The 24,615-nt window shown below is 42.0% G+C and overlaps 1 protein-coding gene across 3 annotated transcripts in view; it reads right to left on the reverse strand.

The window, feature by feature from the left end:
- Nucleotides 1–24,615, reverse strand: part of hivep3a (HIVEP zinc finger 3a) — a 46,959-nt gene that overhangs the window by 9,753 nt on the left and 12,591 nt on the right. Inside the window, exons 2-4 of one of the 3 annotated variants that reach the window (XM_074614538.1) lie at nucleotides 10,979–11,015; nucleotides 1,546–5,699; nucleotides 61–269 (exon numbers count right to left, since the gene is read on the reverse strand). In XM_074614538.1, coding sequence (XP_074470639.1) covers nucleotides 61–269; nucleotides 1,546–5,352 — 4,016 coding nt within the window. In that variant the 5' untranslated portion in view covers nucleotides 5,353–5,699; nucleotides 10,979–11,015. Of the gene's footprint in view, nucleotides 1–60; nucleotides 270–1,545; nucleotides 5,700–10,978; nucleotides 11,140–24,615 lie in introns of those variants that run through there. The other 2 variants (XM_074614537.1, XM_074614539.1) reach the window with 2 other exon arrangements.

A 24,615-nucleotide genomic window follows, 5' to 3' on the forward strand; every position in this document is an offset into this window, starting at 1 on the left:
GTCACCGGTAAACTTGATGTTATTCGCTAACGTTCTGAGCCGTCACAAGTTCATACTCACCCTCTCTCAGAGATCCAAACTTCGGGAGGTTGTTTATTTCTGGAGCATGACTGCACTTCCTCCTCCTCCTCCTCCTCCTCCTCCTCCTCCTCCTCGTTCTTCTTCTCTTCCTCCCTCTCCTCTCTTCTGTTTGACCTGTTGTCATCTGCTGTCTGCTGTTCCTTCCTCGTTCCCTCATGGTCTCTGCTGTATGGCCGGCTGTTGTAGACCTACACCCGAAAGAGACATGGGCAAATTCACCAACTCTGCTCCAGCATGCCCAGGGAGACAAAAATTGGGAAGTCTCATTGAACGTTGTGTTTAATAGCATTTGTTAAAGCACATATATTTTTTTTCTTGTGGGTGTCATCATTGTAAAGAATTCATACTCATGTCAACAACATAAATATTTACTGCTGGCAAAGTTAGCTATGTATAATTCCTGCCTTTTTGATCATTGAGGCAACTGTAAGAAATGAAAAGATATAATCTTGCAATGAAACCCACACTTTGCTGCACCTTCTATCGAGCTCAACAGTGATGTCCCGGAAGTGAGAATCCCATTCATATATTCTGAATCGTGGATTTGATTATTAGCCATAATGTCGTAACCATCCATGGTACAGTTACCACGAGCTACGAGATTATGAAACGATGGTATATGCTCCTGTAGAAGCCACAAGTCCGTATGATATCAACTTTGTTTTAAGAAAAACATGTTTTATCCGCGATGTCATGGAGAAGTATCACACTACCCACAATCCTAAGTGTAACAGTGACGTCTCTGATTGGTGGAGCTTGCTGTTACCATGGAAATGTATACCGCACCCGCAAATGGCATATACGCTTGTACGTGCTGCTCCGTGATCTGGTCCTGGATTTCAAACCAGGCCAACATGGCGGCTCATTTGGAAACTTTCTCTTATATTGGAAAAATAGTTCACCGAAATATGTTTCTGAAAACATTTGAGGTGAGAAGGCACGCAGCTGCTGAATCTGTCTTCGTTTTAGTCGCCATTCGCAATGGTTTATGGGATGAGTAGTTCCTTCACTCTTATAATAATTATGTACACAGTCTTGTACCTTTGCCTTTTTTTCCGTTTTACAATGTTTTTTTTGCTCCGAATCAAATGTTTTAACGTCATAACTAATTTCGTAGCTGGTTGGCTTGGTTCCATGCTTAAAACTCTTTATATAAGGATTTTCTGAAAAGTCAATGGAGTAAATGAATGGGAATTTCTCTTCCGTACCCAGAGCCTTTCAAAAAGTGGACAGTCACTGTTGAGCTCTATACACCAGAGGAAAAAACGAAAAGAGGCTTGCAATGGTAACCATGCCCTTGAATCATTTTAACCTGAATTTGGGGTCTTCAGGATCTACCCATCTACCCTCTCCCAGACTTTCGTGTCCTTCTATATTTTGATCGGTTTAATAAATGTGAAATTGTGGTCAATTTTTACACACAGTGCTATCCTGATCGTAATCAGTGGTTAGTGTTGTAGTTACCTCAGTGGAGCATGGTCTTCTGTTGTCCTCTTGCTCCATTGACTCAGTTGTCCTGTCTGACATGGGGGATATGGTGTAGATGGAGGGACTGAGCCTCTGCTTGCAGTGCAGCAGAGAGAGAGCCGTCTTGCTGGAGAGGCCAGGTGGGTTGGGGTCGTATCCGCTAGTGGACCACGATGAATACACTGAGGGCTCCTGTTCATCCAGAGTAGAAGGGTTTGGTTTAATGTAGTTCAAATAACACCAGCTGTTACAGGTGTTGGATAGCAGACTGGGGTATGATGGTCCAACATGGGTGATGGGAGAACAAACACTGGGTAGACATGTCTGATTCTCCCTTTTGAGTTCCTGATTGCAAGTGTCCTCTGACGCCTTGTCAACACGTCCCACCTCCCCCTCTTCTTCTTCCTTTACTCGTTTCTGCTGCTGCTGGGCCTCAGGGAGGAGCTCTATACTGCTTGAAGGGGAAAGCATGCGCTTGTTGCCCCCTGAGCCTGATATCCTCAAACCGTCGTCAGACCACAACTGAAGGTCTGGACTTGTATTCCTATGGTTTCTGTAGTCAGCTGTTGGGATGCCTATATCATGTGAAACAGCATCGACCGCCTCCTGGGGCCTAGGGGAGGTGGACTGAGAAAATGTGGTGTATATGGCACATGCTAGAGTGAGGGTGTCTGTTTGATGACGCACTGCTACTGTTGGAGATGCGACTGGCCTTAGTAATTCCAGACTGGAGGTGATGTGAGGGGCAGAGTGCTGGATGTGGGGGGGACTTACTCGAACCTCTGAATAATCCTCGTGTAGTAGAGGAATCTCTAGCTTTAGTCCAGTAGACATGGGGAGGTAGCGAGCTCTGGCTGCCCCTGATGGTCCATGTGTAGGATAGGCCTGTGGTGCTTGAGGAGGGGGCTGCTCTGTATGGATGTGTGAGGCCTCTTCTTTTACAGGATCTACAGATGTGAGTTCTGTGCTGCCTGTTAACTGAATATTCTGACTGAGTTTCCACTGAGAGAAGATCTCTTTGCATTGCAATCTTACTGGATTACGCACGACTGTGTCACCTGATATCGGGGAAGTAGGGGACCTGCTGCAGTGCACAGAAGTTGGGCTTGCTTGAGAAGATGTGACACGTTCGGGACTACGGCTCGGTTTGGCGCACTGCTCCTCCTCCTCCTCCTCATCTGGATCTTTGATAGCAGTGTGTCTCATAAGGAGACATTTCCTTCTTTCCCTCCAGCCGACTGCAGAGCGCTCAGGGGACAGACAACTGTAGTCAAAAGACTTACTGCGAGTCTCTGCCATTAAGACACTTGGTTGTGGGTCATGAGGCGCCTGCTCAGATGCAGAGCGCCTCATCTCTCTGTGCTGATGCACCCCAGGCACCGTCAACATGTGAGGAGCTCTCGATCTCCTCAGCGGTGTTGATCCCGCTATCTCCATGTCTGGTCTATTTGACTCTTCGAAGGATGTGGAACGACTGGATGCGTAAGATGCGCTACTGTCCTGACTGGGGCTGCGTGGCAGGGATATAGAGTCAAAACTGGATTCCCCTGAGGATTGGGCAGCCTCGGCTAGACGTAAGCGCTTCTTCTTTGGAGGGAGCTTTTCAATGGGGAGCTGGGCCAGAGAGGGGCTTCTCTGTGGCCACTGGAATTCATCAGGTTTCTCTGGATGTTTTGGCTCTATTGAGGTCACTGTGCTCATATTTGAATCCTCCGTGACCAGTATTTCTGGAACCTTTACATTGTGTTGGCGGACCAGTTTCCGACTTGTTAGTTTTGTTGACTGCTGGGGTTGTTTCTGAGGCACCAGTTGATATTCCTCATGAGGTGGAGAGTTTTTTGTTGTCTCGGCGACTTGACTCTCATTGCACAAAGATTCTTGTTTTTCAAATGAACTAGTGTGTTGTATTACAGAGCAGGTTTGTAGTGTAGGTCTCCTGGGCCCCTCAAAAGCCACATTGCTTTCATCTTTACACTGTCCTGACAGGAGGGCAGGAGAGGGTAATGAAGGAGAAGAGGGATCGTCAAATTCAAAACTCTCCTCTTTCCTTCTCTTGCGCATTGCTGAAGCTCCTGCTCTGACTGCGTGGTTAATTAGCTGTGAGCACCCCATTTGACTAATTACCACCTCATTTCTGGGATGATGTGCTAAGCACAGGCTTTGCTTGTGTTTCTTATAACCCTCCCAATCTTTGCATCCAGTTCCACACGCCTCACACTCGTATGGCTGCGGTAGGCTTTGCTTGAGGTCAGGCACAGTGGCAACGCTGTCGGGGTAAAGTGAATGAGAACCCTCATGCTCCTCTTTTGTAAGTTCGGCGCCAAGTGGGATTTCGATAGCCGGCTGCCGTCTTAGCATCCCATAACGACGGGATGAAGGCTGTCGTTCATCAAAGGACTGACTTAGGCGGAACTTACTTAGGCCACCACTGGAGGCGTCGAATGAACTAGCTGCAGACGGCATTGAGTGACTTCTCAGCAAAGGGGCGGTGGATGTTTGGCCAGCTGGCTGCTCTACATTTAGGGATGGATGATGAAATTTTTCACATGGAACTCCCATGGTGATGGAGCCACTGTTTTTATAGCCCAGATCTCCAGCTTTAGGGCTGTGAATTAGGGTTTCTTTCACAGATGAACCCTTTTGAGACTCTGCACTATTCTTCCTAGAGAGTGAGAATCTCCTTGGTTTCACACTGTCAATTTTACTGGTGTCAACCACTGCCTCGTTGATAGTGATGAGTTTGGTGATATGGTCAATGACCTGCTTCTTGGGGACTGTGAACGGGATGCTTTTGTCCTCCTGACCAGGGGGCTGCTGGTTGTGGTGCCGAGACATCCTATGTAGGTGTCCGAGACGTCCATATTTGCCGAGGATGATCTCTGCGTAGCTTTTGGCACTTGTGTTCGGGGGGCTGTCCTGTGTCTGCTCAGTACTTTCAGAGCGAGAGAAATAGCCTGATTCTGTACTGCCTTTACTCCCTAAAATAAGAGATGAGGTCTTTTCATCAGATGAGTCTCGAGCACCATGTTTTCCTCTACTCAGACGCAGGGCCAGTCTCTTTTTCACTGCGTTGGAGTCACTGTTTCCTCCGGTGCAATCTTTGGCCCTGTCTGTTTCATGACTCTTGATTGAGGCTGTACTGCCTTGCCTTTCTGTAAGGGAAGATGCTGATGATAGCTGTCTGGTTTCATCTTCTGATTCAGTGACTTGCTCCTCTAAAGATCTCGGCTCCCCGAGTGCTAGACCTGCCTTCACCCTGTGGGTGTGCGATTTGCGGTGTTTGTACAAGTTACTCTTGGTCTTAAAAGAGAAGCCACATGGGGCACAGGGATAGGGTCTTTCACCTGTGTGGGAGCGAATATGTTTCTGCAGGACACTCGGCTTTGCACATGCACGGCCGCAGTAAGTGCAGACGTATTTGCCTGGTCTCTGAGGCTTGCGCTCACGTTTCTGTTTTGGGGTGCCTTCCTGGGTTTCTGGTTTAGATTGGGTGGGGCCACCTGCTGAGGAAGGCGAGTCTGGTGACAAACTAGAAACCGCGGTTGCTTTCGTTGCCTCATGTTTGTGTTCTGGCGGTGCATCCGAGTCGACGCTCTGCCGCTGGTTCCTGAGACGTTTACGTTCAGGATGCTGTCTTCTGGACTGTTTGGGTGTGCCATGGGGTTTCGGGGAACCAGTTTGCTGTTGCCGACGGGGCTGGGAGGGAGACTTAGCCTGCGGGCCTCGGTGAGGAGACTCTGGTTGACAATGTTCTTGACCTTCGGACTGCTCCCCAGTCGTCAGGCGACTATGCAAGGCCTCCATAAAATGGAAAGGCAGCCTCAGGTAGACACGTGGGATGCGTCTGCCTGTGCCAGGCTACAGAGTTCAAGCCAAATGCGAGCGAATTCTATCAAATTATAGTTGACTTCATAATTTTCACTTGTTTCGCTTAAACTTTATTGCCTGCCAGCAGAATGATGCCATCAAATGTAGAACGACGGCGTCAAAGAATGCAGCCGTGATGTGTCATGTGCTGTGGAGGAAGTCCTCTGCCATAATGACCTAAAGTATCCCATCATGAAGCACTCAGCCAGTCTTGCTGCCACACAGTCTGATGCTCAGTTGACTCAGCTGAGTATATGCGTCTTCTGTCTTCTCCACATGAAGATCTGTGAAGACAAACAACTCATTATATAAAACAAGTCAACTCCGAGACACAGATAACCCTCTGACCCTGTGCTTGCCAAATATAGATATTTATGTTTCACGTGTTACATAATAACTGTATGTGTCATAACATTCAGCTTTCGCTGTACCAGGGCTGCTGAATACTTTTACATTAGAATGGTTTATGTAATATATTTGTGTAAAAATATATCAGCATGCAGCAAATAAAAACGAACATTCCCAGAGAGAATCACTATGTCCAATGACCACGACAGGAACATTTCAATAACAGCATAATCTGAAACTGTCATGGTCTTCAATGATTTCTAGTCATGCATTACTTAGTTCAAAACCGTACAATATTTTTCTATCGGACAGAAAATACATATCCCACCCACTCCCATAAAATGAGTCAATGCTGCAAGACAAAGCAAAAAACATGATGCTCAATGAAGTGTTTGTCATTTTCAGAATGAAATACAAGATGTGTTGTCATTTGGTTTTAATGAAACTACTTTGCATGAAGTTTTCTTTGCATGATTAATTACACTGGGATTAATAAAATTTCTCTCATATTACAAGAATAGTTCACTGAGATGTGTTTCTGAAAATATTTGAGGCGAGAATTAATTTTCGATCAACAACAGTTAGTTTAAACATTTTTTGGGAGTTTCCAGAGGCGGCTAGTCGCCATTCGCAATGGTTTATGGGATGAGTAGTTCCTTCACTCTTAAAATAATAAGGTACACAGTCTTGTACCTTTGCCTTTTTTTCCATTTTTCCAATGTTTTTTTTTGCACAGATTCAAATGTTTTATGGTCACGATTACTCTCGTAGCTGGTTGGCTTGATTCCATGCTGTAGCTCTTTATACATCAGTCCGGCAATACCTCATCCAGAGTAGGCTTGCATGACCACACACCCCTTTTGGGGGAAAACAATCCCGTGTCCCCCATAGATGGTAAAAGGGTAACCAGAAGAAGTTGAAACAGGTCTCCAAACTTTTACTTTAAACAAACCGGTAACAGTAATAGCGCTATGCTGAAGAGTTGCTGTGTAGTTGGTTGCCCCAACAATAAATCCAAAAACGCTGATCTCCGGTTTGTTCCCCGGCCAAGGCTGCGCTCCCCTTTGAGGGAAAGAATCTCGCTGTCACAGGAGAGAAAATGACGAAAAGCTGTTGTGTAGCGGGTTCACTAGGATTGTACCATGTAGTATGTCAACCTTGCAGAGTGTCTCAACCTGCTCTAATTGTTGCATGTATGACGTGTTCTGTCATCCAGTACCAGCTTCCACACTTCCTCAAAATGATGATCATCGATACAGTACTGCCACATTAGAGCACATGCGGATGGCTGCTTCGTTACTTTCATTTTATCTGTGAATTTAAATACTTCAAAAAAGCCAAGAAGCCAAATGAAGGTGAGGGAAAGGCGGTTAGCTGTGAATGCATACACAAGGTGACTCAGTGGAGATACTGTAGAGAACTCCCAATGTTTTTTTTTGTGCCAGCATACTGAAACAGTAAACAAGGCATCCCACACACTGACCAGCTGGTTTCTACACCCACGTTCTGGTGGAAGACGGCAAAGCTGCTGGATTATATCCAAATTACTGATAACAGGTTGATAACCATCTTTGGTTTAACTTGTGGGAAGAGTATACATGCCAGTGGTGGGTGAATATTAAACCAACAGTATTTTTCTTTATAACAAAAGACCATTCACGTCTTAGGCCTAAATCTCCTGCAGTGACTAGTGAGTGCTAAATGTAGGTCAGATAGGTAGTGTAACTAGACTAAGAACTTTTTAGAGGAGAGTCAGAGACTCATTCGTCTTACTGAAAATAACGCCTCAGAGTTCAGACCGTGAGACGTTCAGAGCGCCCGCACACTCTGCATGAGGGTGACAATGACTGGAGTGAAATACATTTCAAATGGAGTACTTGCAGTAAAGAAACCGGCACCTAAAACTAAGTGACATTTTTAAAATCATGCAATGCATATTTGCTCATTTACACTTGCATGTGTCACACTTGTTCCGGAGTTAACTAAAGACTGTTCATTTGCACCTCTCATGGTGCAAATGAACCTAGCAGGCAGTTTTTATTCTCCGACACTTCTCTCCACACGGATCCTGTTTCCCCCCCCCCCCCCGTCCTTGGCACTCAGCCTCTGTGATTTTCTCTAGGTGAACTGTTGCAAGGCTCTGCTAGAAAACACACGTCTGGGTGTAATGTTCCCGGTGTTAAAGTCAGACAGATGTTTGCTGGGGCAAATTACTACATATTTAGAAAGAACTGAATACCAACGTCCTTCTATAGCAACAATAAGGCTGTCCTCGACCAAAGAATACCTTACTTGGCTAACACCCATGCGATTTTGTCGACTAATCGATTTGTTGATTTAAATCGAAAGACCTGTGAAACTGAGTTTCTCCAGAGAATCACACAAAAAGCACCACTTGTGTTTACCAGAGAATTGCTCATAAGATTCTTTGAAATATGTCATTCAGCATGAATAAAGCATGAAACAGGACTAATCGACCAAAGAAATCGTAGTCGACTAAAGCTGAAAATACACAGGCGCCGCAGCGTCATATGACGCGCGTCACATGCCGCACGTATCACCAATACAGGTGTCACACTCTAGCGCGTCTAGAGCATTGATGTATAAAGAGAACTGGATACAGCGTTGTAGGCAGGCTTCAGCGTTCTCCCTCAATAATGGACCAATTTCAAAAGATGTTGTCCCCATTAGTCACTTAGATACAAAAACATGGGAAAATAGGGTCCAGGTTGAAAAATACAGAAGGTACCCTTGTGCAGCCATCATTAATGTTACTAATCACACCTGGGCTTTTCCTGCCATGACCATCAGCCTATTACCAGCCTATAGTGAGAAGAAATGTTGATTGGTTGGTTCTCTTAAAGCATTAGGCAGTATTATGAACAATGTGTATAAATATTTGGGCTGTCAAAGTTAACGCAATAATCACGCATTAACGCAAATTTGTTTTAATGTCACAAATTTCTTTAACGCATTAACAGAATCCATCTTCCGGAGGTTGTAGCGGGCTCAGTTTTAAAGGTAAAGGGAAGATACAGGCATCATATGAAACTAGAAAACCTAAGGAATCCATTGGCACCATGTTATACCAGTTTGTCGTGAAGGAGGCTAAATAACGCTCTAAACTGATGCAAAATTTTGGCGAGGAAAAAATGGCACGGCCATTTTCACAGAGGTCCCTTGACCTCTGACCTCAAGATATGTGAATGAAAATGGGTTCTATGGGTACCCACGAGTCTCCCCTTTACAGACATGCCCACTTTATGATAATCACATGCAGTTTTGGGTAAGTCATAGTCAAGTCAGCACACTGACACACTGACAGACAGCGGTCTATGTCTGTTGGGCTGCAGTTTGCCATGTTATGATTTGAGCATATTTCTTATGCTAAATGCAGTACCTGTGAGGGTTTCTGGACAATATTTGTCATTGTTTTGTGTTGTTAATTAATTTCCAATAATAAATATAAACATACATTTGCATAAAGCAGCATATTTGTCCACTGCCATGTTGATAAGAGTTTTAAATACTTGATAAATCTCCCTTTAAGGTACATTTTGAACCGATAAAAAATGTGTGATTAATTTGCGATTAATCACGGACAATCATGTCATTAATCGTGATTAAATATTTTAATCGATTGACAGCAGTAATAAATATATATTGTACTTAGTGCACATCCCAAAAATATGTATGGGATACTACATCATACAACACTGATGTATTTGCAGTGTTGACGTACAGTTACAATCTGCATTGTGAGCTCAAAATCTGCAGGAACTGAAACACCTCAAGTTGAGTAAAAAAAAAAAACCTCTCTTCTATAAATTTGTGAAATGCTGCATCCATTCATACCCCACACAGAAAGAAAATATTGTATAAATGGCTTTTTAAAAATCTTGTCAATTTCCTCCTCTCACACTAATGGGCACCCAGCGGTGGTTCCTATGGTAACGGCCCTAAACCATGTGGTAGCAGATGGAAGGAGAGCTGGAGGGCTAAATTTATCTTCCAGCATCCTCACCGACTACAGAGAGAGGGAGAGAGTGCGAGGCAGGCGAAGGTGCCTCCCTCCTCGAAGCTACGGCTTTTTTGGAGAGAAAAATCAATACTTTGGGAGTCTTGGATTCGTAGTACACTGATACTCCTCCGTTCTTTCAGGAGGAACCAGAAAGGGAAATGCATACATGGGGATGACAAAGAACCCTGGACCGCTCTCCATGAAAAACTATATTGAAAGCTATATTATTTAAAAAAAAAATAGTAATTTTAACCCTTTTTGTTTGGTTTTCCAAATTACGCCTGACCTAATAAGGCAACATTTGAAGTGAAAAGTGTGCATTATTTCAAAAGGCAAATACAACAGATTTAAAAATATGTATGAATATTGGCTTGAATAAGTGATTTCTAAAATTAGGTTCTGACTAAAACAATTGAAACATTTAAAAGCATCCGGACGAGAGGGGATTTCACAGACTACTTCATGATGAAACACAATGAAAACAGCACGCTAATTTGAACTAGTTTCGCCATCATCCTTAAATCTTCATCTCGCAGACTCATCTGAAGTCAGCAACAAATGCCCTCATCTGTTTGCACCACGATGTCAGCTGAGCAGTTGGCGATTGCCGTCGAGTCAGAGAGCGCAGCTTCATCATCAGCCTGATAGCGGCGCTCTCCGGGGAGAGAGGAGAGCCCTCAGGGGGAGAGTCAGTGCATGCACAGCCGTTCCTCTGTGTATGTGTGCGTGTGCATGCATCTCGGGAGTGCTCCCCAGTCCACGGGGGGACATGCCAAGCATAGGAGGTTGGATGCACAACACACAGGGAGCTCATTCACTCCCAGTCTGAGCTGCGAGCTTTAATACATACACAGCCCACGAACCACTATGCACTCTCCCTCTCCTTCATTCACACACTGACACACATACACACAAACACACAAACACCCTCACTGCAGAAGCTGCACTGTCTGCATATGTTTAAAACGGCAAACAAAAAAAAATTCAGATCATGTCAAAATGCCTCTCTGTGTGCACCGATTTCCACAAATGATTTTTTTCCCCATTGATGTAGCAGCCTTTTGCAATAACAAAGAAACTGAATGGAGAAAAAACCCACCAGTCCTCACATCATGTCACTCACACACACACACACACATCAAAATCACTGCAGATGATAGAAAAAAGGAGATCAATGGGTTATTATTTTTTTACCTGGTAGCAGGTGGTGTTGTCCTCCGATTGTGAATGACTGGAATCGGGGAGAGCAGAGGTAGGTGAAGGGAAGGAGAGAGAGAGAGAGAGAGAGAAAGGATGAATGAGAGTGACGGTGAAGAGAGAGAGGGGTAATCGAGTCTCCGCTCTACGTGCACTGGGCTGACAAACAGGTAGCTGAGTATATTATGCGTATGAATGAGGAGGAGGGGACACTCTCTCGCTGTCTATCTCCACCTCTTTCATACACCCCCCCCCTTTTAGTGTCTCTCTTTCAGGTCAAAGTGAAGTAGCAGCTCCTTATTTGGAAGTTGACGTAAGCTTGTGTTTCTTTTGGCAGCAGTCTCGGGCTGCACAGCTGGCAAAGCGGTGAGAGGTGAGGTGGTTGGTGGTTGGTGTTTTAATTTGACCGGGAAAAGGGGGTGGAGGGGGGGTTACTTCATATTTTTAAAACACAGTTTCCCCATTCAGGTCTCACTTTCCAGCATAGGTGGAGAGCTATTGCTGCTGAGGAAAAACCCTGGAAAATTTGAAAACATATAAGGACCCGCGTGGAAAAAAAAAAAGGCACAGCTAGGGATCCAGTTTTTTAAGAGCAGCTCTGGAGAATGTCCACACACCACAGCACGGCGTTCATGCTCCTGCCAGGGGTCCGGCTGAAACGAGTCCAGGCAGCTCTGACATCACTCCCCGCTCTTTCATGCCACGGGTTTCCCCCCCCCCCCATCCGCCAACGCACTTTTTTCAGCAGGCTGAAAAGCTTGCAGACGTGTGGAGCATTGAGGGAATACCAGCCGGTGGCATGAAGGCAGGCGGTCAGCCGCTCATCTGGAAAAGGGGAAGCTGAGAGGGGAATGGAAGAGAGCCCAGGGTGTCCATCCTGCACCCGGCAACAGAGAGTCTTTGTGAGTAGTAGGGCTGGGACGATACACCTATCTCCCCATTCGATACTATCACGATTTTGAAGTATTGCGATTCGATATTATGATTTATTGCAATTTTTGTTAACTTTCTTAACACTAGACCATGGGAAAAAAGTTGAATCATACCCTTCTAGGGACTTTTGCTTTGGAAAATATCTAAATTAATACACTAAAAATGTTTGATTTCCAGCATGTATGTAGTCAGAGATGTCCTGAAGTCAAATATATCAGTCATTGTCAGGCATTATTTATTACATTTTTTTCCCAGCCTCCCAAAAAATTATTTTATTTTCATTTAGTTCACAATATCGACACAATCTTTGGTCTTCAGTTACACCTCTGTATCTTCCTGTTTCAATATGTAATGGTAATATACCACATCTTAACTGTGCACATAGTGGTGCATGGCATAATGTACTGCCAGGGCTGATGAGGGAAAGTGGAAACAGGTGAGCAGGTGGGGCGGGGAAGCTCAGGTGATGGGACAGGCGGGAAAGGGGTTACTGCAGGGCAGGAGGGAGTGGCTGAATGTGAGAGTCAGGTGACTGGGACAGGTGGATGAATGGGAATAGGCCCTTTTCATAGCAGCAATTTTGACATGTCATTGCAGGGTAAACAGAGGTGTAATAATAATTAATAACATTAATTATGGCCCTTTTTCAAATTAGGAGGGCCAGGCCCCTGGTATTGTGCATGGTGCCTCACTGGAATTGCTGTGACACTAAATAGAACAGGACCATAATCAATTTATCAATTACACCTGCGTTGATCCTGCAATTACATGTCAAAATGGCAGCTGTGAAAAGGGCCTATGAAGGGGCCTGGGGAAGTGGGAATGTGGCTGAATACCCATACTACCATACTATTTAGTATTCCAGAAAAAGATTTATGTATGTCCCATTATGTATTGGGACATACTAATACAGAATGTACCAAAAATGCAGGATGGTCTACTACATCCGGTCGCATTTCGCAGTATGCAAACCAGCATGCTTTTCTGGCTATTCTGACCCACAATCCTCTGCACAGCGGATATATGAGCAAGAGGGTCAAAGTTGAAGGCGTAATGTTGTGACGAAGTAGTAGTGGTGCCTTCAAACGGGGGTTGTGTTTACCGTGTTCATGAGAAGAGTCCATATGAACGCCCCCCTCTTGTTGTATTCACGACCTCGAAAGTTGAAAGTTTCTGAAAGCTCCGAGTTCACGAGTTGTGACGTTTGTTGACGTTGTCAGAAATGTCGGAGGCCATGGAAGTTAATTTTTCGGTGCATAATAAGTTAATATATTATAATTTTAGTCATATATTTTTTTTCTTTTTAATTTTATAATATGTCTGAGGATATTCCCAACGGCCTCATCTTTTTCCTCTGTCATTATGCGTTTGCATTTACTACATTATATTACCCACTTGCTAGCTTGCTAAATTGTTAGCCTCTGTGCTGACAATAATGTTAATATTGCCGTTGCTTAGCAGCAGTGTTCTCCCAACTTAACCACTTGAACGCCAAGCATATTGTGTACACGACTTCCCATGTTGTAAACATGAGCTCACGAGTTTCATTTGAAGGCACCATACGTCTCAATTCACAATATGTCAAATGCAGTATGCCAAAAATACCAGGGTCGCATTTTGCAGTATGCAAGCCAGCATGCTTTTCTGGCTATTCTGACTCACAATCAAAGTTGTGGTAAGTATGCATACTGCATGCAACGGTACATACTTTGTTAGGGCAGCTGCAGTACGTACTAAAAGTAAAAATAAAAAGTATGCGATTTGGAAGGTAGCCGTAATGAGACACATCCTCTGCAATGGTTTAATGGCACCCGACTGGACAATTAGTTCCACTGACTGTTTATCTCGATGAACCAACTCCTAATATTTACATAACAGCAGTGGATGGAAACGTGCATTACTTTGCATTTTCTTTTGCAAATTTTCTGGAATTTTGTTCAAAATTTGTTCAAAATTTGGATGGAAATCTTTCTACTGACCAAAGAAAAAGTCATTGTTATGTGTACAGTGAAGGTCTAATTGATTTTTACTTTTAGGGATTACACAATACCAGAAATTTTGTAGTCAATACAAATACCAGTGAAATTCCACAATTCTCTATGCCCAATTTGATACCACAGTAAAAAACAAAAACAAAACAATAAACACTTAGAGCTAGTGTTATGATGTTAAACAGGTCATAATTCCCTCTCGGTTATCTATTTCATATTGCTGTAAAAAAACGTCTCCTTCAAACAACTATATTTATTCAAGTTTCTCGCCAAAAACTACATTTTACAAGATTACATTTAAACACATCATGATAACGTTATCTACCTAATACTCATTCTTACTGAATGGAGCTTGAATGCATCATAATGAAAGTCAATGCAACCTCCATAAACGTTAACTCTTAGCTCTGTTATTTAGCTCCATTCAGGATTGCCCATCGGCTGCTAACAGCTAACGTTACTAGCTTTCCTCCTGCCGATTTCAACACGCATTTGTTGTTCACAATGTAGCTTCATCACATTTTCTGACTGTATTTCACAACATGTGTTTGGTTTAAGTGTCATACAGATTTGTTTGATATGTCCAGGGCTGCAAGTGATGATTTCCATTATTAAAGAATCATCAGATTATTGTCTTGACCAATTGATTAATCATTTGGAATATAACTATCAGAAAAAAAGTGAAAATGTTGATTACAATTTCCTCTTGCCCACAGTGACAGTCCAAAACCCAAAGATAGTCAGTTTGCTATCTATCACATACGTAAAACAGAGACAGCAGTAAATCCTCACAAATGAGAAAGTGTGACCAGACATTATTTAGCAATTTTGCCAGTTGACAGTTCTGTGGCACAAATTATATTGTAAACTCTGCTCTGGGTGGCCAAGATCTGGATTAGTGTACAATTAGTTTGCTCCCCCAAGAAATATGATTATTCTGGATTGTAGAATTATTAGTTTTTTGGCAAATCCGGGCACCTCAAAATCTTCCCACATTGGATTTTACTGTCTGTTTTAACATTTGATATGAAAACACAATCAAACACGGTATATAGGTGGATATAGTGTTGGGTATGAGAACGAGAAACATTTTTTTATACTTACGAAATCCTGAAAATCATTTGTTCAATGTTGAATTTGGGACTAACTGCACGTCTAGTATGTATATCACCGGTAACGCATGAATCAACATGCATGTATATTAATTTTTGCAAGACAAAAGATATTTTCGTTATTTTAAGTGTTTTTTTTGTTGTTGTTTTTACAAATTACATCCTAAACACTTTGCAATTTATGATGAAATTGCTGTTTATTGAGGCCTACATCTGCTGAAAATAAAGGTGGTTTTTGCTTTCAACATATTTTGGTTTGTTGTCATATTATTTGAGCATGACATGAAGACTAATATTGGCTCAGTAAATCGGTCTTACTCCACTTGTCAGCCTCTGTGGAGATGACAGAGCTGCCAGTGTTGAGCTCTTTCACAGGTTTGCCTCTGTGCAGCTGGGGCTTGTCTGGATGGCCTTGTCACAGTGTGAACATCATGCTACCAAACACGTTTCCTCAACAGGAGTATCTCTTTTTGTTAGGAATGTAGGACAAGGAAGGGATGGAAACAAAAAGATAAGGTCTCACAATACTGTCCTCTTTTTGCTAAGCCAAACACTGCGAATTCATTTTGTACCTCAAGCTATACAATACATTAACATTTAGCAGCGGCTGAATAGAAATGATGGGCTATTTTTAAAGATGCAGATGTAGAGGGTAAATCTGCCTACTTTCAGTTTGGCCACCATTTTATTTGCAGAATAGCGTTTATCCAACGCTGACATAAACCTGTGATGCAGAAGAAAAGGATCTTTTACGGGAAAAAGCACACACTGATGCTGTAATTGAAAATATTTTGTGCTACTGTAAAATTGCAACATAACAAAAGCATGTCTGTATGTAAAAAAATCCCCATTTGTGGATGGTCACACTTAAAGCAGGTCAAGCACTTTACCTCTCTCAACACGATGCTTTAAAGTAAAGCCTTGTGTTTTCATTTTGCATCGTCCATCTCATCAATCACATAATCTCTAACGGTGGTCTACATTAGAACAGACATTAGCAGGTAGGTAACCTTCAGCCTACAAGAGCGCTGGGATACAAGTAAAAGCCTGGGGGCTAATTGCGCTATCAATGCAAAACAGTACGGGTGGGAAAAAAAAACGACTCAACTATGTATCACGATTATTTTTGTTTTTACGATTTTGATATCGATATTTTAATGCCAAAATCAATGTATTTGCTTCATTTGAGTCTATGTGGAGGTAGAAGGAAGTTATCGCTTTTATTGTTGTAGTCTGAGTAACGTGACGTCATATCCGCTCCGTATCCGTCAACCAAAACAAACCGCAACCGGTCGCAGCGAGCCGAAACGAGAAAAGCAGAAGGGTCCGCCTGGATACGACCTCCACCCTCACATGTTAAATCCAACGTGGCAAACACAACACATCCAGTAAAGTATGGAAACACTTTGGGTTTCACACATTACCAGGAAAAGCAGAGCTAGACATCATGGCTAAAGCTGCATGCTAACTCATGGACAGGAAACGTTATCGTACTGTGGTAACATGCGGTCAAGGCAGCCTTCACTCTCATCTCCGTGGTCAAATCAGCCGACGCTACAACTGTAGAGCACCCATATACTGTACTGACTTTTATGTTAAATGCATTCAAACGGCCCCGATGGAGCTGACCATGGATGTTTAAAGAGAATGAAGCTAACCATAAGACCTAACAATGGGTTTGGCGGAATTAGCGGAAGTATACACGTCTGACTATGTCCGGTTTTCAAAATAAGGTGTTAACAAAAGGAAACTGTATATACAAAAATACATATATGGAAATAAGATTGATTGGATTATATTCACCAGCAGTATAAAACATTACATGTCCCTTATAAATTAATAAGAAAATACCACTAATTTGTGAGGGAAATGTCTTTATTCTTTGATTTTGGGGTTGCTGGAAAAATGTAATAAATAATGCCTTACAATGACTGATATATTTGACTTCAGGACATCTCTGACTACATACATGCTGAAAATCAAAAAATTTTACTGTATTATTTAGATATTTCCAAAGTAAAAGTCCCTAGAAGTGTATGATTCAACTTTTTCCAATGGTCTAGTGTTAAAGAAGTTAACATAAATCGCAATAAATATTAATATCGAATCGCATACTTAAAAATTTAAATACAGTACATATCGAATCGGCACCCAAGTATTGTGATAGTATCAAATCGGGAGATTGGTGTATCGTTCCAGTCCTATAAAACACCAAAATACATTCTTGTGTACTATTTGTTCTACTACTTCTACTACTACTGTGCTGTTTTGGCCAAATCGTTGCTCATCACACACTATAGGAACAAAACTGTTAATATTAACATAACATGTCGTTCTGTGTGAGGTCTCTCACACAGAACGACATCTGTTAAGATTTGAAAAATCGTTTAGTGTGGGTCAGCCTTAATAGCATTTGTAAGCAGATAGCCGCATCTCTTTCTGAGAGAGAACAAAAATAATTTGTAAACTTACATAATAAAAAATAAATAAAAAATGTGTGTCTGCAGACAGTTTTTTGTTAATCAGCCTCGTGAGCGCATGCAGGCATTGGCCGGTTATCTCAAAATGGCATTAATCGACCCCTCTTGATTGTCTAATCGCTAATCATGTCTGTGTGTTCATATTTGACGAAGAGGTAGCTTAAGTGCCTTAAGTGTCTCCGTGAGCTATGTATCACAACCACTGCTGCTGTAACTGCTGCGGGCAAAATCAGTGAGCCACACTACAATAACTAACTTCCCATTGTTTTTGGAACATCTGTACACCTGTCCATTTCACCTCAGTATTTTTGCCTCTTCACTGCAGGTCTTAAAGATTAAGTTAAGTAAAGTCTCTGCTTAACGCCTTAACGTCTTCTGATTGACGCCTGACTGATTCTGAGGGACGATCCTCCATTGAATTGGAGGCGGATGACAGTGACTGGTCAATATCAGATTTGATCTAAAAGGCCAATATTGGCAAACGCATATATTGGTCCGACCCTGGTTGGTTTGCGGCGGAGTGTCAGCATCCAAGCCTAGGACGGTGCTGGCTCCATCCTGCAGTGCCACAGAGGGAGTTTCTGGGCATCGTGCCACCTGTCAGAGGAGAGAGAACACAGGCAGTGTCCTCCTCAGCATCCCAGCTGTCCAGGGCTTCACGTATGGCCCTTAAACAGCAGAATCTGTCACTGCCTCCTACTGTACAGGTTGTTCTTTACCGAGTCAGCCTGTAATGCTTAATGACCTCTCAAATGCATTATCACTGTTGAAAACTGCATGTTTGATGTAGGAAACGTCTGTGGGAGTGCATTAGGGCAGGGACGATACGCCTATCTCCCGATTCAAGACTATCCAGATACTTGGGTGCCGATTCGATATGTATTGCAATTTTTAAGTATTGCGATTCCACAAGTATTGTGAATCATTATTATGATTTATTGCGATGATTTTTGTTAACTTCTTCAACACTAGACCATGGGTAAAAGTTGAATCATACACTTCTAGGGACTTTTATTTTGAAAAATATCTTTATTAATACATTAAAATACTTGATTTTCAGCATGTATGTAGACAGAGATGTCCTTAAGTCAAATATATCAGTCATTGTCAGGAATTATTTATTAATTTCTTCCAGCAACCCAAAAATCAAAGAATAAAGATATTTCCTTCACAAATTAGTGGTATTTTCTTATTAATTTATAAGGGACATGTAATGTTTTATACTTCTGGTGAATATAATCCAATCAATCTTATTTCCATACATGTATTTTGTATATACAGTTCCCTTTATTAACACCTTATTTTGAAAACCGGACAGAATCACATGTGTATACTTCTGCTAACTTTGCCAAGTCCGTCGCTAGCTCTCCCGTCAGCTCCGTTCTCTTTATACATCCATGGTCAGCTCCATTGGGGCTGTTTGAATGCATTTAACATAAACATCAGTATATGGGTGCTCTACAGTTGTAGAGTCGGCCGATTTGACCACGGTGATGAGAGTGGCGGCTGGCTTGACCGCATGTTACCGCGATACGATAACGTTTCCTGTCCGTGACAGAGTTAGCATGCAGCTTTAGCCGTGATGTCTAGCTCTGCTTTTCCTGTCAATGTGTGAAACCCAAAGTGTTCCTATACTTTACTGTATGTGTAGTGTTTACCACTTTGGATTTAATATGTGAAGGTTCAAGTCATATCACGCTGTTTTGTACTTCCTAGTTGCGACCAGCTGTGTTTTGTTTTGGTTGACGGATACGGAACGGATATGACGTCACGTTACTCAGACTACAACTATAAAAGTGGTAACTTCCTTCTACCTCTGCATAGACTCAAATGAAGCAAATATATTGATTCTGGCATTAAAAAATAGATTTCAAAATCGCAATACATAGGTGAATTGATTTTTTTTCCCACCCCTAGAGTGCATACTGTAGGTTAGAAAGCAAAGAAGAAGAGGGCCTCTCTCATGTACAGTGTGGGTACCTGGCTATAAAAATAACAGTGTGTCTGGATCTAGAAGGTTGATGTGTACCTTTTCGAGAGTGTAAACCCAGCCACTAACTCCCAACAAATAACAAGAACCACAGGTCCCCTTGCCTCCCTCCAGACGCCCAGCCACAGACAGACCAGAGATCCCCCCTCCACCATACAACCACCAACCAGAAGGGAACAGATGCCCCTCTCAACCTCAACCTGCCCTGATGGCCACAGACAACAGCAGTGTGACCGACACATGGTAGGCTGCGCTGCCACAATTTAAAGAGTCCACAGTGAGAAATAGCCATCTGAGCTCTAAAAAGTATCTGAACAAAAAAAAACAAAAAAAAGGGCTCCACTAGCTGGGCAACCCAACAGTAGACCATGTTAACAGATGATGTGCAGAGCTCAGCTGTGGTGGGTGGTGCTGGTTCAGACCCTGCTACCAAATGTTCCAATAACATACTAATTCCTTGTATGTACAAATGTACCTTTATGGACCAAATAGGCCTGTGTGTGTGTGTGTGTGTGTGTGTGCTCAAGGTGCAATAATTCAGATTTTTACTGTGCACCACATGCACTGTGACCATAATACACTTATACCAGCCCACTGCCTTTTAAAGACACTCCCTATTCTACATGCTTCACAATACATTTTCATTTGTCAAGTACTTTATTATGTTTTTGTTTTAGGGCTGTCAAGTTAACACGATAATAACGCGTTAACGCAAATTCGTTTTAACGCCACTAATTTCTTTGACGCATTAGCGCAATTTGTAGGATGTAGCGGCTCAGTTTTAAAGCTAGAGTGAAGATACTGGTATCATATAAAACTAGAAAAACCTAAGGAATCCATTGGTTTGCAAAGGAGGCTAAATAACGCTCCAAATTTATTAAATTAAATACATACAAATAAATAAAATTTTGGAAAAATAAAAAAAATGAAAACTGGCATGGCCATTTTTAAAGGGGTCCCTTGACCTCTGACCTCAATATATGTGAATGGTATATAGTTGGAATCCCTCAGTTATACTTTAAAGCACATTGTTTCAATATCTTAATCACCTTGTTTGAGATTTGTTTTAGACTTTAGAAACAGTAACAACCGAAGAAGTAGACTGAGAGCTGTCAACACAATCAGTTTAGAATAACTCCTATATTCCGATATAAATGTCAGATCATTATTTTCATAATATAAATGATAATGCTTGTTTTCATTTTTGACCTGCCTGCTCACTTGTGCGGGAACTTTTTGCTAAAGTATCAAAACATGTAGTAATTATCAATTTATAATTGTTGTTTTAGCGTATCTGTAAGTTATTTCATCGTGTTTGGGTTTTGTTTCTATTAGATCATCTAGAGTGTTAGTGACACACACACATCAGCAATCCTGCCATTTACTCATAGTTTGTACACAAAGCAAAGTCTGAGAACCGCCAACTAATCGTCTGCCAGTGAAATTGTGACCAGTTGTCTGATGTGACTCAGAGTCCTGTCAATAATTGTCATTGTATGCATGGCTGTAGCCAGCTATGAGGTCACCGAGGTCCAGACCTTGGTAAATATTTCCTAAAAACCCATCGTCTCTCTCCATCTGAATGATGTGAAACCGCTTGAAACTGGCATCTATCAATAAGACAGCTATCCGTGGTGGTGAAGATGTGCCGGGTGAGATGACTGGAGAAGGCAGAGTGTGTGTGGCAGTCACCGCGGTGTCTCCAGTGCGCTCTGCTCGCCTGACAGCACAGTTGTTGTTCAAGATATTATTGAAAATTATTGACGCTCTGTTCTGCAATTCTTTAATATTATTGATGTTATCTTTGATTTCTACAACCGATGATGATAATTTCATCAGCGTGCGCAGCCACTCACGTGAACTTTGTCTCGTCCAGTGACCAGAGTCCCAAACGGGGTTGTGTGTCTGTCAGACGGTCTGAAGGGGATACTACCTTATCAGCAGACTATAGGGCAGGTTTTTCGTGAAATATTGTGACTTTATTTTCATTAAAGTGCGACTTTACTCTTGTAATATTACAACTTTTCCCTCAAAATATTACAACTTTATTCTCGACTTGTCCGAGAACACAGATACGTGGGATTTGTTTTGAATGTGCAGAAAGTTTTGAACATGAGCAGAAATCTCGCTGGAACACATAAGACCTATTAAAGTCCAGGGGTTTGTAAATAAATTAAAATGCATTAAGGTATCATTGAGGTGAATAAAGAGGTTACTTCCCCAAACAAAGGACACAAAAGAGGACAGAAGAGTAAATTATGCCTACATGTGTTTGTGTGTTAACTCAGCAGAAACAACATTAAAAGTTAATCTCCAGGAGAATAAATATTTGAAAGCAATACAGAATAGGGGTGTAAGAAAATATCAAAAATATCGAATATAACGTTTTGTGATACTGTATCGATTCTCAAAAACACTGTCGATTTTTAATTAATGGCTCACATGCGAAGAATAACTCAGTCAATACTTTATTTCATTTGCAAAGAAATGTGCCCTCTCGGTGTATGCACCCTCTCAAAGTAGCGCTATGATAAATGCAAATGCAGATCCCACTGTTCTGATTGCATAAAAATGTAAACTTTTTTACTCAGATTTTATGCATATGGTGTTGTGTTCTTTATATTATTAGTTTTTTCTAAAATTAAAATCGCAATACATTACCTTAATTACAGTATCGCAATATACTGAATCGTAACCCCTGTATCGTGATACGTATTGTATCGCATTATTCTTGTCAATACACAGCCGTAATACAGAATACCTGAGAGCCTTACTGCATTACATTACATTATATTTTGAATTGTCACCTTCTGCCTGAATTTTGTGTTTTCCTTTAAATCAATAAAAACATTTAGACCATAAACTCGTGCATAAAAATTCACCAGAATGCAGGAAAGACCCTCCGCTTAATATTATCCATTAAAAGAAACATTCTGGACCTCACTAATTTCCGATCCCTGGCTACGGCCCTAATTGTATGTATTTTAATTTTAACCACATACTTGAGGATCACAAATAAATACTGAGAGCCGCTCCATCATCCTTGTCAAAATGTACAGGAAGCTGACAGACGTGCAGCATGGACCACCAAAGCGTTAAGCAGTCCCGTAACAGTTTCAGTCAATCATGCTCCGCATACTGATCTGCACGGGTGGTCCACCACCAAAGCCCTATTTTGAGCCAGGAAAAACCCTTCTTACAGGCCGCTGGAAGCTGTGCCAGACACTGGCTGATGTTTTTGCACTTCCCTTGGTCAGCATCGCAGGCTGATAAAAGTCATAACCTTAAATTCTAAAAGGAAAAGGATTTGAATAACAAGCCACATACTGTACTTGTGACTTCCAAACAGTGACAGTTTACAATTATCATTGCGATCATTGTAATATTGCCATTAAAACGTAAAGAGTAGCTACCGGAGTGGAGACTCCTTTTCTGCTCTTTGAACTTCTCAAACCCAATGTATATTCTACAGGTAAACCAAGGGCAATTACTCTATAAATAAAAATAGTGATATTTACAGACAGACTCACTGACAACAGGTTCATTTACAGAAAGGTGGGGAACGCATATATTTAGAGCAGCAGCAACCCAAATCAGGAACAAGGAGAGCGTGCACAAAGAGCCATAGAATGGCGGGCATTGTGCACGCTAAGAGAAAACAAGTTGAAAATATTTAAAAGGAAATGCTAAATATAGGACAAATGACTAGCCACTTGCTATATTTGTCCCCACATCTAAGTTAGGCGAGTGTTTGTGGTTTCAGGGAGTGAGTGTGGGTTTCGGTAAGGCCGCCGACTGAAACTGTGACACTGTTTGCATACACTCATCACCGTCATGATGACAAAGGCGTACCGCTAAAGGCTACACCTGCAGCCAAATGAATAGCCGGCATCTCGTGAGACCGTGTGAATCAATGCTTCTGGACTTGAACAATCATCCTAAGCAGTAAGATACCCGGTGGCATAAGGAACGGCATCTGCTTACGTACATTTTATGAGCTATGTTTGAGGTTTTCGCTGCGTCATGTGATTCATGCAGTGACATGACATTTCTCTAGCAGGAAACCGACACTCTTCCCAAGTATCTTTAACACATCATACCTGATGACATCAGTTAGTAGTTACTGGCTCTGTCATATCAAACACAAACTACTTAGATATCTATCTTACCGCTGTAAGGCAGATGGCAGAGGCTAACATGCAAAATGCCAACTTTGCCCATCCGTATCTAATCTAAATACTCATTCACACAAGTGTCTTGCTTGAGGACACATCGACATGTGACCGGATTCTCAATTGATTTGATAGACTTGAATGACATTTTATTTGAAACAGTGTTGCTCTGATAAAAAAAACTGTCGACCATTCAACATTCACAACACCCAACATTTATCGTTTAGCACGCGGTTTTTGACAAAATGTCAATCAAAAACCACGTCCACTAACTATAGTGCATGCGAATGTCTGCACAAAATCGAGAGTGCTGTTCGCTGAGTGGGCTTGTTCTTTTTTTTTTGATAGGGCGGAAGTAATAAAAATTGCGTGCTGTAAACGGAAAAATGGCAGCTTTTTCTTGAGCATTCGACTGCACCACATAGTCATCAGCTGCCATAGAGATGGTGGTGATGGTGTTGAAAGCTCTGGAAAAAAAGCTAATAAGTGGACATTGAGTTAGAATTGTTTTGTCCATTTCCAAGGTCAAGAATTAACTTCTGTGCTTAATTTTTAGCCAACATGGGAGAGGAAGCTGCCGAGTTAACGGATCCATCTCCACAACAGCTGAACAAACTCCATCTGCCGATGAAGACTGAGTGATGCTGGATGAGAGCTCCAGAAGGAGCTGGTAAGTGAACCCTTGAGGTGGGATTGTTTTGTCAAACGACAAGGTCAAAAATTAACTTTCATTGTCAAACGTTAAATGATATTAAAACCAGTATGCAACCTCCGGGTCTTAAAAGTGAAGCCGGAGTGGAGGCGCCTTAAACTTGCATTCTTTCTAATAGCCAGCAGGTGGTGACTCCTCTGGTTGCAAAAAGAAGTCTGATTGTATGAGAAAATGAGCCTACTTCTCACTTGATTTATTACCTCAGTAAACATTGTAAACATGAGTTTATGGTCTCAATCGCTAG

Source organism: Sebastes fasciatus, chromosome 17, assembly GCF_043250625.1.
Source record: "Sebastes fasciatus isolate fSebFas1 chromosome 17, fSebFas1.pri, whole genome shotgun sequence".
Lineage (NCBI taxonomy): Eukaryota > Metazoa > Chordata > Actinopteri > Perciformes > Sebastidae > Sebastes > Sebastes fasciatus.